The sequence below is a fragment of the Phacochoerus africanus genome, chromosome 8, assembly GCF_016906955.1.
Source record: "Phacochoerus africanus isolate WHEZ1 chromosome 8, ROS_Pafr_v1, whole genome shotgun sequence".
In the NCBI taxonomy this organism is placed as follows: domain Eukaryota; kingdom Metazoa; phylum Chordata; class Mammalia; order Artiodactyla; family Suidae; genus Phacochoerus; species Phacochoerus africanus.
The window spans coordinates 74,514,972-74,529,362 of NC_062551.1; the positions used below are offsets into that span (position 1 = coordinate 74,514,972).

At 43.2% G+C, this 14,391-nt stretch overlaps 1 protein-coding gene across 11 annotated transcripts in view; it reads left to right on the forward strand.

Moving 5' to 3' along the window:
• Positions 1-14,391, forward strand: part of DDI2 (DNA damage inducible 1 homolog 2) — a 46,148-nt gene that overhangs the window by 16,865 nt on the left and 14,892 nt on the right. For 8 of the 11 annotated variants that reach the window (XM_047791989.1, XM_047791990.1, XM_047792002.1 and 5 more), the window contains 3 exons: positions 2,662-2,789; positions 5,986-6,114; positions 12,155-12,258. In XM_047791989.1, coding sequence (XP_047647945.1) covers positions 2,662-2,789; positions 5,986-6,114; positions 12,155-12,258 — 361 coding nt within the window. Of the gene's footprint in view, positions 1-2,420; positions 2,441-2,661; positions 2,790-3,826; positions 3,982-5,985; positions 6,115-12,154; positions 12,259-14,391 lie in introns of those variants that run through there. The other 3 variants (XM_047791994.1, XM_047791995.1, XM_047791996.1) reach the window with 3 other exon arrangements.

The window sequence follows — 14,391 nt, forward strand, 5'->3', positions numbered from 1 at the left end:
TTGCTATTATCTCTGAAGATTTTTTGTTGAAACTTACCTTGGTTTCAGTGCAAGCCCAGGTGTGCACAACTAATTTTAGGTACGTTGTGGGTTGTTTGGTTGGTTGGGTTTTTTCGGCTGCACCTGCAGCATGTGAAAGTTCCAGGGCCAGGGGTTGAACCTGCACCACAGCAGTCATCAGAACCATTGCTGTGACATGGCTGGATCCTTCACCACAAGGAAACTCCCAATTTTAGGTTATATTTATTTTATTTTATTTTTTGTTTTTATTAGGGCAGCACCTGAGGCATATGGAGATTCCTGGGCTAGGGGTCGAATTGGAGCTGTAACCCCTGGCCTGTGCCACAGCCACAGCAATGCTAACACTAGATCCGAGCCTTGTCTGCAACCTACACCATAGCTCATGGCAACACCAGATCCTTAACCCACTGAACGAGGCCAGGGATTGAACCTGCATCTTCATGGATGCTAGTCAGACTCCACTGAGCCAGGACGGGATCTCCTTAGGTTATTTTTAAATTTAGTAACATGGCCTAGGAGGAAAGCTGTGTAATTGTATAAAATGCCTATGGAAGTTTTACTTGGTATATGATTACACAGAGTACGTGTACACTGAGTATAGTAGCTTGCATATTTGCCTGACTAAATATGCTTAAGTGTGCCTCTGACTTTGTGAGAAGTTTTATGTTTTATTACAGAATGGCTGATAAAACCATCAATACAATTGAACTAGAGTCTTTATTACAAAGGGGACAGGCACGACAGTTTAGAATAGAGGTCAGCAAACTTGTTCCATAAACAGCCAAATAGCAAATATCTTAGGCTTTGCAGGCCATGCAGTTTCTGTTGCTGGCACTGAGTTATGCCAGAGCAATGTGAAAGCAGCCATGGGGAATGCGACAGTATGTAAATGAACAGTGTGGCTCTGTTCCCATAAACAGACAGTGGCCTGTCGTTTGCCAGCCTCTGGTTTACACTTGTAACTGATCCCACCTTGAACCTTGTTCTGTTTTTTGTCTCTGTCTTCAGGAAAGTTGCCTGGTGCCTGCCCTAGTTTCCATTAATGTTAGTGGTGTTTGAAATGTTTTTAAAAGGTTGGGAATGAAGACATGAAATATTGGAGTAAGCTGAAACTCCCTCTTGTTGTATGCTTTTCTCCTGTAAGAATTAGAATACACTTAATTTTATTTTATTTTTTTCTCTTTTTGTCCTTTTAGGGCTGCTCCTGCAGCACATGGAGGTTCCCAGGCTAGGGATCTAATTGGAGCTGTTGCTGCCGGCCTGTGCCACAGCCACCAGATCCGAGCTGCGTCTTCAACCTTACACCACAGCTCTCGGCAGTGCTGGATTCTTAACTCACTGAATGAGCAAGGCCAAGGATCGAACCCGCAACCTCGTGGTTTCTAGTCGCATTCGTTTCCACTGCACCACGACGGGAACTCGACATTTAATTTTTGAAGAAATGTTTTTGGGTTTTTTGTTTTTGTTTTTTGCTTTTTAGGGCCAACTCACAGCAAATGGAGGGTCCCCAGGGTAGGGGTCAAATCGGACCTATAGTCAGGTTCATTTACACTGCACTACAACAGGAACCCCTGAAGAAATGTTTTGATGGACCAGATGAATTTTGATACGTAAACATTTATATAGTTTTCTAAGTGATAGCCAGGTAGGTAGATATTTTTCGAGCATCTGTTCTTAACTTAGCATTGTGTACTGGATGCTTTATGCCTCTCAGCAACCCTGACAGAAATTATCGTCCTTGTTCTATAGATTAGAAACTCAGACATGGAAATGAAGCAGTGGATGCAATACAAGCAGTTGAAACATCTGTGTCTTATATTTGAAAACTATTTTTACTGCACCGGACATAGGCAATGTACTCAGATATCTAGTGAATTCTCACTTTAGCTTGGAGCATTGATGAAATTCTAACATTCTGTAGGATAAAAAGAGATGTAACCCTTATTCTCCAGAAATTAATTTTCCCTTTCCTGAGCTTGGAAAGGGAACATAGTTGTGTTTACATGAAGGTAATTTGTATGCCTTAAGATTTCCTGCCAGTTGTATATCTCACTTCCTCCTATTAAGTCACATGTTTCAGGATAAAGCACCTATTTCCATTTCCATGACTAAGCTGCTATAGTTGGAGCAAAAGACATGTACAGATCTGTGTTGGAGGTGGAGTCGTTTTCTTTTCTTTTTAGGGCCACACCTGCAGCATATGGAAGTTCCCGGGCTAGTGGTCAAATCAGAGCTATAGTTTCTGGCCTATGCCACAGTCACAGCAATGCCAGATCTGAGTTGTGTCTGCAACCTACACCACAGCTTACAGCAACGCTGGATCCTGACCCACTGAGCGAGGCCAGGGGTTGAACCTGCATCTTTGTGGATACTAGTTGGATCCATTTCTGCTGTGCCACAATGGGAACTCCCTTTTGAGGTTTGTTTGTTTATTTTGTTTGCCTGCGGCATCCAGTGGCTTGATATGGGATCTCAGTTCCCAGACCCAGGGATTGAACCCGGGCTGCAGCACTGAAAGCACCAAGTCCTAACCAGGACACCACCAGGGAATGCCCAGATCTGTATTTAATATTGTAATTCTGAAACATTTCTCTTCCTGAAAATAATGCTTCTAGTGTACCTGGTTTTGGTTTGTTACAGGCAACAGAACATTGAGGAAAACATGACAATAGCTATGGAAGAGGCTCCAGAAAGTTTTGGCCAAGTAGTGATGCTTTATATTAACTGCAAAGTGAATGGACATCCTGTGAAAGCCTTTGTTGACTCAGGTGACGTCTCCATCTTTTGTGTCTTTGTCTCTACATCCAACATTTTGACCTGACACAGGGAGAAGAAGAGACTCTGGTGTCCCTTAAAGGTGGCAGTTGCCCTCCTGACTGCTCATAAGCCCAGGGGTTATTGTTTCACTTGCCAGTCTTTTGTTTGTAATAGGTTTTTTCCTTTAATTACTTCCTAACCAGTTTTGTATTTTGCGCCATCTCCTTTATCTCCCTACCTCCCCTTGGCACCATGAGTTTCTAGGATACCTCTGTAAGAAATTGGGGGGTTAGAGTAAAGGAGCTTTAAGAAAGAGGTGTGTAGAGCAGAGGTCAAACATGTATTTCAGCTTGGTCTGTGTGCCAGCGCTTTACCAGGAGCTATGAGGAGTAAAGGATGCACGGAGCATGGTTCTTGCTGTTAAAGATCTTAACAACCAGGTCAGGAGACTCGGCATTTCCTACTTGGTGATTCAGATAATGCCTGTACTAACTGGCACCTTTCTCTTCGTAACAATTCTGCTTAAGTAATTAATTCTGCTTAAGTAAGACTTCTCAGAGCAGCACCGTGTGAGTAAAATTGAGTGGCCTTGTATACCTTAATGCTGGGTTTCTCGTTTGAGGCTCTTAAGTTAGGATGTGTTCCTGGAATGGTCCCGCTTAAGTAAAATTTCCTCCATTCATCTGCAAATACTTGAACACGTGGCAGGTTTCGACTATTAGAGTTTGTATCTTGAGATGCATACATTCCTGGGAGGAGTAAATCTGATTATTCAGTTTTTTAAAATGTCTTTTGAGTGCTGTGTGCAAGGCCTTGTGCTTGGTGCTTGAGGGTAAAGACGGGAGCTTTCTAGGGCTCCAGTGAGTGAGTGACAAATTCATGAGACCCGAATGTAACACTCAGCGTTCATCGAGCCCTTCCTGTTGCCATGCGAGGTACTTAATGGATATCATCTTAATCAGTTTTACTTAATCCTTAGAATGTCCCTGTGAGCTATGTTCTATTATCCCTGTTTTACAGATGAGGAAACTTAGACGTAGAGGGGGTGAAGTCACTCTTCCAGGAATACAGAGTTCATGTGTAGTAGACTTTGGATTCAGCCCCAGATCTGCTTGATACCAGCACCCTTAACCACTGTGCAAAGACCAGATGCGTGTTGGAGGAACATAAAGACCACATTCTCGCTCTGACTGGGGTGCTCAGGTGTGGCTTCCCCGAAGAGAGGGCATTTGGACTGAGCTGTGTCCATGGGTAGAGGATTGGGGCTTTGACCTGAGGCAGGAGAGCAGTGAAAGGGCCCATTCTCATCCTGGGGCTGCTGATTGTACATCAATAACAGCTTTTCTGGAGTAGAGTGAGGAAGGAGGGAGAAAGGGGAGAACTGCCTTCCCAGATTCCCTTTCTCTTCATTATTTCTGGGCCATCTTGAAACCAACCTTCCTCAAATGCCAAGAGCTTTCAGAGCTTAAAAAGTGTACGTTATTGTGAGTAATAAGGACAAGAAGTGTTGGAATTGAATGAGTAGAGAGATCACTGGGAAAGAGCAGACAGGGAGGAGGCCTTAAAGCATAAGTAGAATTCAAAGAAAGTGGAAGCAGAGGAGTGGGCACTCTGGGGGGGAGACAAAGTGAGGAAGAGGCAAAGAAAAAGAGAGGAGTCAGGATAGAAGGCAGGTATCAGTCTGCGGGCTGCTATAACAGAATACTGCAGGCTGGGTGGCTGATAAACAACACGGGTTTGTTCTCAGTTCCAGAGGCAAAGAACTCCAAGATCAGGATGCCAGCAGATTCGGTGCCTGATTCCTAATTCATACATGCCTCTCTTCTCTCTGTGTCCTCCTGTGGTGGAAGGGGTGAGGGAGCTCTCTGGGGTGTCTTAGGCACAAAATCCCATTCTTGAGGGCCCCACACTCATAACCTAATCATCCCAAGACTGCCCCTTCCTAATGTCATCACATTGGGGATTAGGTTTCAACATAAATTTTGGAGGGGCACACATTCATTCAGTCTACAGCAGCTGGAAATAGTTGGATCAGGTTGGGGTGGGATCTGAGGCTGTGGTGATAAAGTTTGAAGCTGATCTTATAAAGAGTAGAAGGCTTTGAGGATATTTGAACAGATGAATAACAAATCTGAAGAAGGTGAGATTTTAAGAATATTGAAAACAGTGACAGTTCTGGAGAATTCTGTACACCTAAGGATCAGAACTATTTCCTTGCTTTAAATTATACATCCACAGAGTGGTTTGGAAGCCAAAGAAATTGTCCACTAGTTAGAGGGGATAGAATGTGAGCTAGGTTGGTTGCTATAGTTAGAAGAAGAAAAGTCAGAAATTGCCCAGAATTTATTAACAGGATTGGAACTGAGTTTGAGAATGGGGAGAAAGCTAAAAGAGGAGGAGTCGAAAGTGAACAGTGTCCATATTTTATGATTGCAAGAAAATAATTCCATTGGCAAGGAGAGAAATCCAAAGTAAAAATTACAGGGGTGGGGTGGGGGGAAGGAGTGTTGTAGTGTACCCGTTGACTTAGAGGTAGACACATCCAACACGCAGGAATATGGAACTAGACTTTGTGGGAGAAATTAGGACCGTAGATAATGGGTAGAGAAGTGTCTGTCTTGTGTACAGCCTGACTCCAGCCGTGTGAGTGAGTATTCGTAACCCAGAGAGAAAAGTCCTTAGTCCCCTCTTCCTGAAAGGCACTATTGGAGCAGAGAATGGGGGGTTCAGTTCCAGTTTTTAGAGAGACTGCAGGGTGTGTTTTTTAACCGGTAATTAGGAGTGTTCCAAAGTTTGACATAAAAATAACTTGGTGGGATGTCTAGAGATACTGAAAACTGATCTGAGTGTGCAATAGTGCTTAATTGAGCCTTTCCATCTGTAGACACACATAGTTTGACTTTTTGGAAGTCCTTCGCAAGTAGTTTTGCTTTCTGTTTTTAAAGTTTAAAAATATATCATTTGATTATTACATTTAAACAGTATTCTTTGCCTCAAAGTCAAGTTTCTACACTATGTTCCAGATTCCAGTGTGAAACTGAAAATTGAACTAAGCATGGCAGGAAGTGGGCTAGGTAGGAATAATTCTATACAGACAAAAGCCTGGGAGTATACTTGCTCTCTGCCCTATTTTTAGTGCTGCATTTTTTCATCTTACCACAAATGTGGGCCTTGTCTTCATTATCTGATGTTTCCCTCCACTTCCAGGTGCCCAGATGACTATTATGAGTCAAGCCTGTGCAGAGAGGTGTAACATAATGAGGCTGGTGGATCGTCGGTGGGCAGGGATCGCCAAAGGAGTGGGCACCCAGAAGATCATTGGAAGGGTTCATCTAGGTGAGCAAAAGGCCCAGGGAGTCTTTGGGGGGTGGCCAACTTGAACGATTTTCTTCTGGATAGGGGCATCTGGTCCAAGATGCCCAATCCCTAGAAATGTTAAATCCTGTTCTGTGAGAGTTAGGCATGTAACATGCAAAAAGCCCTACCAGTCCCCTTTGTTTTTCTATCTCCTGCTCTTCAGAGATAGTCCCTTTCAACTATTTTAGTCGATTTGGTGCTTAGCTCCACATTGCTAGTAATGTGTTCACAGCACTGTTACTGGTATGACTATGTAAATGCTGTTGAGAATTCAGCCATCTGATTGAAAAAGTGTTTTTCCTTTTATGTCTAATATTTTTTTCTCACATTAGTCATCGTCTTTTGTTGGGGGGGGGTGTTTTTTATGTGTTACTCATCCCTAAACACTCTAGTTGTGTAAATCTCCTTTGTATGTGTCATCCTGTTGAAGATACTTCTTCCAGCCTGGACTGGTGGTTTGAGGCTGCTGTTTTGGAATCTCCCGAGACTGGGTCCTAAGGGGTGCTTCTCCCTGTAGTCTTAGTTGAGTTATGTGGATCCCATACTTTTTTTTTATTCTCTCTCTCCTCAGTTTATTAGCACATCTTCCAGGAACTTCCTGAGAAAAAGGACACAGAAGTAAATGGGGCCCTTAAATATTGGAACCCATCTTTTTCCCTGCATTCTCCCAGTCTCAGTTGGAAATTGCTTTCCTTCATGAGTGTTTGTCAGTGTTGCTGTGGAGAAGCTGGCTAGTCTTCTGTGTGTAAGATTTCTTTGCTCTTTCCGGAGCTTGTAGATCTTCTCTGTCACTTCAGTGCTTTAAAATGTCACAGTGATGTGCTTGGTATAGATGTGCTTTTCATCTACTGTGCTAGGTACCTTGCGGTCCGGAAAAATGGTTCTTATCATGATATCCTCCCCTCTGGGATGTCTGCTATTCAAGTAGGATCATCTGCCAGCGTGGACTTGTCCTCTCGTTTTCTTTTCTTTTTCTTTCTTTCATTGGGTTTAGGAGGTTTTTAATGAGATTTTCTCAATTTTGCGTTCTAACCTTTCTGTTCTGTCTGCTAGTTTTTCTTTCTTGGATTACTCAAATGTCTGGTGATCCTTGGCATCTGCTCCTTGAAGAGTGGGACACCAGAAGGCTATTGGGAGAATTAGTTGATGGGCAGCCGTGGTGATCTGGGGAGACCTGGAAGCTGAGATGGAGGGAAAAGCTAGAGTCTCAGTAGATTTCCACTTAACCCCCTGGTTTCCAGTTTGGTGCTTGTGGTGTCCCTGTTGTCCTCTGTTCCACCCTCTGGAGGAAACAAACCTCCAGTGAACTGTTGGGGTGGAGGTGAGGAGCCCCAAGATGTAACTGCCTACATAGACCTTCATCCAGTGCTCCTAGTATGGACTCACCTCCACCCCTATTTGAAGAGGTGCTTGTCTCAGACAGTGCATCAGCCTCATTGAGTTCTGTTACGTTAGAAAGAGTGCTTCGTAGTTTTCCTTATTGTCATCTGCTCTCTAATTCCAAAATTGTTTCACTTGTCTCTTCCATTATTTTTGGCCTTAGTGATTTATACCTTTCAAAAGAAAAAACAGTGGAGTTCCTGCTGTGTCACAGTGGGTCAGTAGTCCAACTGAAGCGGCTCTGGTCACTGTGAAGTTTCAGGTTCTGTCCCAGCCCCGCACAGTGGGTTAAGGATCCAGCATTCCTGCAGCTGCACCTTGGGTAGCAGGTGTGGCTTTGAAGACAAACAAGAACAGAAAACGAAAAACAGGAGTTCCTGTTGTGGCGCAGTGGTTAACGAATCCGACTAGGAACCATGAGGTTGCGGGTTCGGTCCCTGCCCTTGCTCAGTGGGTTAACGATCCGGTGTTGCCGTGAGCTGTGGTGTAGGTCGCAGACGCGGCTCGGATCCTGTGTTGCTGTGGCTCTGGCATAGGCCGGCGGCTACAGCTCCGATTCAACCCCTATCCTGGGAACCTCCATATGCCGCGAGAGCGACCCAAAGAAATAGCAAAAAGACAAAAAAAAAAAAAATGAAAAACAGCTTATATTGTGTGTGTGCTTTTGTTGTTGTTTTAAGGAGTAAATTGAGATAAATACATGTGTTTAGTCCTTCATCTTTAATCAAAATTGTTCTTTTCTTTCATTATCCACTTAATAGATGCTCATTGTAGAGGAATTTCAGAAGTGTAGAAATGTGAAAAGAAAGGAAAATAGCTTTAAATTCTTTTAGGTGAGAAGCAATCAGCCTTTGGACATATCTCTTACAAGTATTTTTTCTTGTAAAAAATGGTCATGTAATATGTAGAATTTTAAACTTTGCTTTAAGAAAAAGAAACATTTTCCAAATGCCAGTATAAATTTTATAAGCATCATTCAAATATATGCATATACCATTTTATTGTATGGGTTTAAAGGTTTGTTTGGTTTTCATTTTTGCTTTTTAGGGCCGCACCCACAGCATACAGAGGTTCCCAGGCTAGGGGTGGAATCAGTACTACAGCTGCCAGCCCACGCCATAGCCACAGCAACGCCAGATCAGAGCTGCGTCTGTGACTTACACCACAGCTCACTCATGGCAACGCCAGATCCTTAACCCACTGAGCACAGCTGGGGATTGAATCCGCAACCTCATGGTTCCTAGTCGGATTCCTTAACCACTGAGCCACGACAGGAACTCCCCTCATCAAAGACAAAGAAAGTGAACAAACATGAATTAGGAAAGGGCTCAAGTAACATATATAACTAATAAAAGATTCATATTTAGACTATACAGGAGTTCCCATTATGGCTCAGTGGTAATGAACCTGACTAGTTTCATGAGGACACGGGTTCAATCCTTGGACTTGCTCATTGGGTTCTAGCGTTGCCAAGAGCTGTGGTATATATAGGCTGCCAGCTACAGGTGCGCTACTATCTCTAGCCTGGGAACTTCATGTGCCATAGGTGCAGCCCTAAAAAGACCCCCCTCCCAAAAAAAGAATATCTATATGCTGTGTGTATATTCTCTGATATATAAAAAATTACAGAGGCATTTGCACAGATATTTTAAGAAGAAAGCCAGATGGTTAATAAGTGTGTGAAAAACTGCTCTGTCTTGTTAATCAGGGAAATAGAGAATTACTTGCCAGGTTTCCCCACTCCCTGCTCCCCAGGCCACACCTATGGCATATGGAAGTTCTCAGGCTCAGGGTCGAATCAGAGCTGCAGCTGCCTGCCTGTGTCATAGCCAGAGCAGCTTAGGATCTGATCCACCACTGTGACCTGCACCGCCGCTCACGGCAATACTGGATTCCTAACCCACTGAGTGAGGCCAGGGATTGAACCTGAGTCCTCATGGATACTAGTCAGGCTCATAACCCGCTGAGCCACAACAGGAACTCCCAGATTTTAAATCTGATAATATTGAGTGTTGGGAAAATGTGGAGTAATGGGAACTTCCACAAACCACTGAGAACATTTTGGAAAATAATTCAGCATCCAGCAGAGTTGAGCCTAATATCCTCTAAAACCCTGTCTGGTTTTTTGTTGTTTGTTTGGTTTTTTGTTGTTTGTTTTTTTTGTTTTTGTTTTTTTTAGGGCCACACCCTCTGCATATGGAGGTTCCCAGGCTAGGGGTCTAGTCAGAGCTGTAGCCGCCGGCCTACACCATAGCCACTACACCATAGCCACAGCCATACTGGGTCTGCAGCCTACTCCACAGCTCAGGGCAGAACCAGATCCTTGACCCACTGAGTGAGGAGGCCAAGGATCAAACCTGCGTCCTCATGAATACTAGTCAGATTCTTTTCCTCTGAGCCATGACCAGAACGCCGAAGCCTGTCTGTTTTTAGAGTATACCTTCAGAGACACTCAAGGGACACCAGGAGAGACGTACAAGAATATTCTTGTTAGCATTGTTTGTGGCAGGAATTGGAAGCAATCCGAGAAACCCCATAGAAGCAGAATGAATAACTCAGTGGTGGTGCATCAGACGTTCCGGTACTTACTCTAAGGGGTGGTGTAAGTGAAAGAAATACAGTCACATGCACCCACAGGAATAAAATATCTCAAAATATCTTTTGAGTGAAAAAGCAAATCTTAGTTCAAAACAAAACTAGCAAATGTTGCTTAGAAAGCATACAAACGGAGTTCCCATCGTGGCGCAGTGGTTAACGAATCCGACTAGGAACCATGAAGTTGTGGGTTCGGTCCCTGCCGTTGCTCAGTGGGTTAACGATCCAGCGTTGCCGTGAGCTGTGGTGTAGGTTGCAGACACGGCTCGGATCCCACGTTGCTGTGGCTCTGGCGTAGGCTAGTGGCTACAACTCCAATTGGACCCCTAGCCTGGGAACCTCCATATGCCACAGGAGTGGCCCAAGAAATAGCAAAAAAAGACAAAAAAAAAAAGAAAGCATACAAACGTGGAGTCCCCGTCGTGGCGCAGTGGTTAACGAATCCGACTAGGAACCATGAGGTTGCGGGTTCGGTCCCTGCCCTTGCTCATTGGGTTAACGATCCTGCGTTGCCGTGAGCTGTGGTGTAGGTTGCAGGCACATCTTGGATCCCGCGTTGCTGTGGCTCTGGCGTAGACTGGCAGCAACAGCTCCGATTCGACCCCTAGCCTGGGAACCTCCATATGCCGCGGGAGCGGCCCAAGAAATAGCAAAAAGACAAAAAAAAAAAAAAGAAAAGAAAGAAAGCATACAAATGTGCTGAAAAGTGTAAGAAAAGCTCGAAATGATTAGTACAAAACCCAGGATAGTTGGGATGGTCGGAGGAGGTAGAGAATAAGCTGTGATCAGTAAATAGGACTTATGTGCGACTTTTTTTTTTTTTGCTTTTTTTGGTGCTTTTTTTTAGTGCCACATGCTCTGCATATGGAAGTTCCCAGGCCAGGGATCTAATGGAAGCTACAGCTGCAGGCCTATACCACTGCCACGGCAACGTGGGATCTGAGCTGTGTCGGTGACCTACACCACAGCTCATGGCAATGCTGGATCTGCAACCCACTGAGCGAGGCCACAGATTGAACCTGCATCCTCATGGACAGTAGTAAGATTTGTTTCCGCTGAGCCATGGTGGGAACTCCCAAGATTTTTTTTTTTTTAATTTTACATTGGAGTAATCGTCAGTTGACAGTGTTGAGTTAGTTTCAGGTGTGCAGGAAAGTGATTCAGTTTTGTGTATATATATTTTTCTTTTCAGATTCTTTTCAGATGGGAAACTAATTAGTTTTCTCTTTCTTACCCTGGGAAATAAATGCATGGGTATTTGTTTTATTGTACTTTAACTGTATAGATACTTCATGTATTTTTCTGCTTAGAAGATACAGTTTTTTTGTTTGTTTTTTGTATGGAAGTTCCCGGGCCAGGGCTTGAACTTCAGCCACAGCAGTAACCCAAGCCGCAGCAGTGACAACGCCAAGTCTTTAACTGGTAGGCCACCGGGGAACTCCTAAGATATAGCTAATAACAAACTGTGTTTTTTTTAAATGTTATATAAATATAAATAAGAGGAGTAATTGAGGGAAGAGGAAAGACAGGAGGCTCCAGGCAAACATAGGCCTTTAGTGTTGTCCCTGGTGTGACAAATAGAAACCTGATTATAACAGACAGTAATATACAGTTTACTTCTTGGGGGCTAATTGAAAAGGTTTAAAGTGTACAGACTTTAGATTCTTTTAGAAAAACCTTTTGTGAGTGCATAGGAAGAAAGTGGTTAATATTGGAGGAATTGGCCTTGATTTATCTTCCTATCCTCCATCTTTTTTTTTTTTTTTTTTTTTAATGCCAACTTTCTTCACCAGCTGAGCATGTATCACATATCAAGCCAGGTCCCATGGGTGGTAGTTCTATCCAATCCACCTTATGAGCTGGTGCCTCCATTAGCTTTTAACCTGATTGTTGGTCTTACTGGATTTTTGCACTTAACTCACTTGTTTGCATGCTTTGGTTTGGCTTTGACTGATTCCAGGAAGAGAAGCACAGAATGATAGATATATTTTCCAAACCTCCCCTGGAAACATCACTAACCTCTTGTGTTCTTCCTGTGCTTTAGCTCAGGTTCAGATTGAAGGAGATTTCCTGGCGTGTTCCTTCTCAATACTTGAGGAACAGCCCATGGACATGCTTCTGGGACTGGACATGCTGAAGCGGCATCAGGTAATTAAGAGCTTCACTTTCTTTTTGCATTGGCTTTTTGTAAGTTATGTGGTTATTACTACATCATTTCTCTTGGTTTTGGTATACTTCAGACCTGGAGAGGTTTTTAATTAATGATAGAAGGTTTGAAATTACTCATCAGTAGAAATAAAATCTTTTTTTGTGAAATCTTTCTGATTCTCTTGAATCTGCCCATTTGTTTTGAGACTACAGTGGACAGTTTGGTTCCCTTGTGTAATTTTTACCTTCTGATTACAACTCAAGTGATCATTTTTTTCCCCTTTTTTTGGCCACCCGCTGCATGTGGCATTCCCAGGCCACAGATCAGATCGAGCCACAGTTGCGACCTAAGCCACAGCTGTGGAACACCAGATCCTTAACCCATTGTTCTGGGCCTACGTCCCAGTGCTCCCAACACTCCCTCAGTCCCATAGTGCTACAGTGGGAACTCCTCAAGTAATTTTTTGATGGGTTTGTAGGGAGGTGCACATAATATGCCGTGATGATTTTACTGCAACTATAAGTTCAGTAAATTCTTAGTAGCTGTTCAGGCAATACTTGGAGGAGTTGTGGCTCAGTGGTAATGAATCCAACTAGTATCCATGAGAACTCAGATTTGATCCGTGGCCTCGCTCAGTGGGTTAAGGATCCAGCGTTGCCGTGAGCTGCAGTGTGGGTCTCAGACGAGGCTCAGATCTTGTGTTGGCTGTGGTGTAAGCTGGCAGCTGCAGCTCTGATTTGACCTGGGAACTTCCATATACCGTGGATAGGCCCTACAAAGACAAAAATAAACAAGGAACGACACTTGGAAAGAAGAGCTTCAAGATATTGGGGAAATATTGTACGTGGCTATCAAATCAAAATGTAGTATTTTAAGTAGAATAAATGTGTTCAAGTACAAATAAAACCGAATTTATTAACTTGTCGCTGTCTTCCCCTTTTTTTTTTTTTTTCCCCACTGTACAGCAAGGGGGTCAGGTTATCCTTACATGTATACATTACAATTACATTTTCCCCCCGTCTTCCCCTATTTTTAAGTCATGGTATAGACTAGCAGTATCCAGCTTTATAGATACAAAACATATGTGTGTAACTGTCCTATATTAAGCAGTTGAAAAATATGTACTGAAAAGGAGGATAGCATTAAGTATGAAATATGAGTACTTTTGTTGAACTTGCCTTGTTTATGTATCACCTTTGAGACTTGGTATCAAGTTTAAATATAAACGCAACTTTACACACTAAGCAAAAGCAAAAATGTTGAACTATATAAATGGTATGTCTCAGTTTTATTTATTTTTATTTTATTTTTTTTGTCTTTTTGCTATTTCTTGGGCCGCTCCCGCGGCATATGGAGGTTCCCAGGCTAGGGGTCCAATCGGAGCTGTAGCCACCGGCCTACACCAGAGCCACAGCAACGCGGGATCCGAGCCGCGTCTGCAACCTACACCACAGCTCACAGCAACGCCGGATCCTTAACCCACTGAGCAAGGGCAGGGACCGAACCCGCAACCTCATGGTTCCTAGTTGGATTCGTTAACCACTGCGCCACGACGGGAACTTCTCAGTTTTATTTTTTAAAAAGTCGTTTATATGTTTCTAAAAGATGTGGCCGCTGATTATATGCCTGGAGATTTTCCAGATTTTGCACAATGAATGTGTAATTACATTTAAATTCAGAAATGAAGAATTGCTGTGTTTGACAAATAAGTGTAAATTATTTGTAAATTATCCCATATATTCTGCTATAAAGTTTAAATATTAAAAAAAAATCCTAGGCATTCCCATTGCGGCTCAGCAGTAACAAACTAGTATCCAGGAGAACTCAGGTTCAATCCCTGGCCTTGCTCAGTGGATTAAGGATCCAGCGTTGCTGGGGCTGTGGTGTAGGCCAGCAGCTGCAGCTCCAGTTCAACCCCTAGCCTGGGATCTTCCATATGCTGCGGGTGCAGCCCTAAAAAGACAAAAAAAAAGAATTATAAGTTAACAGTGTCACCTAAATTAAAGCTTAAAAACTTTTAGGTAAAATCAGTTTTTTTGAGCCATCTCTGTCAGTGTTGCTCTTTATGAATAAAAGTTAAAATTCAGGATGGTAATTTTCCTACATCATGGTTTATCTGCTGTCTTTGGTTT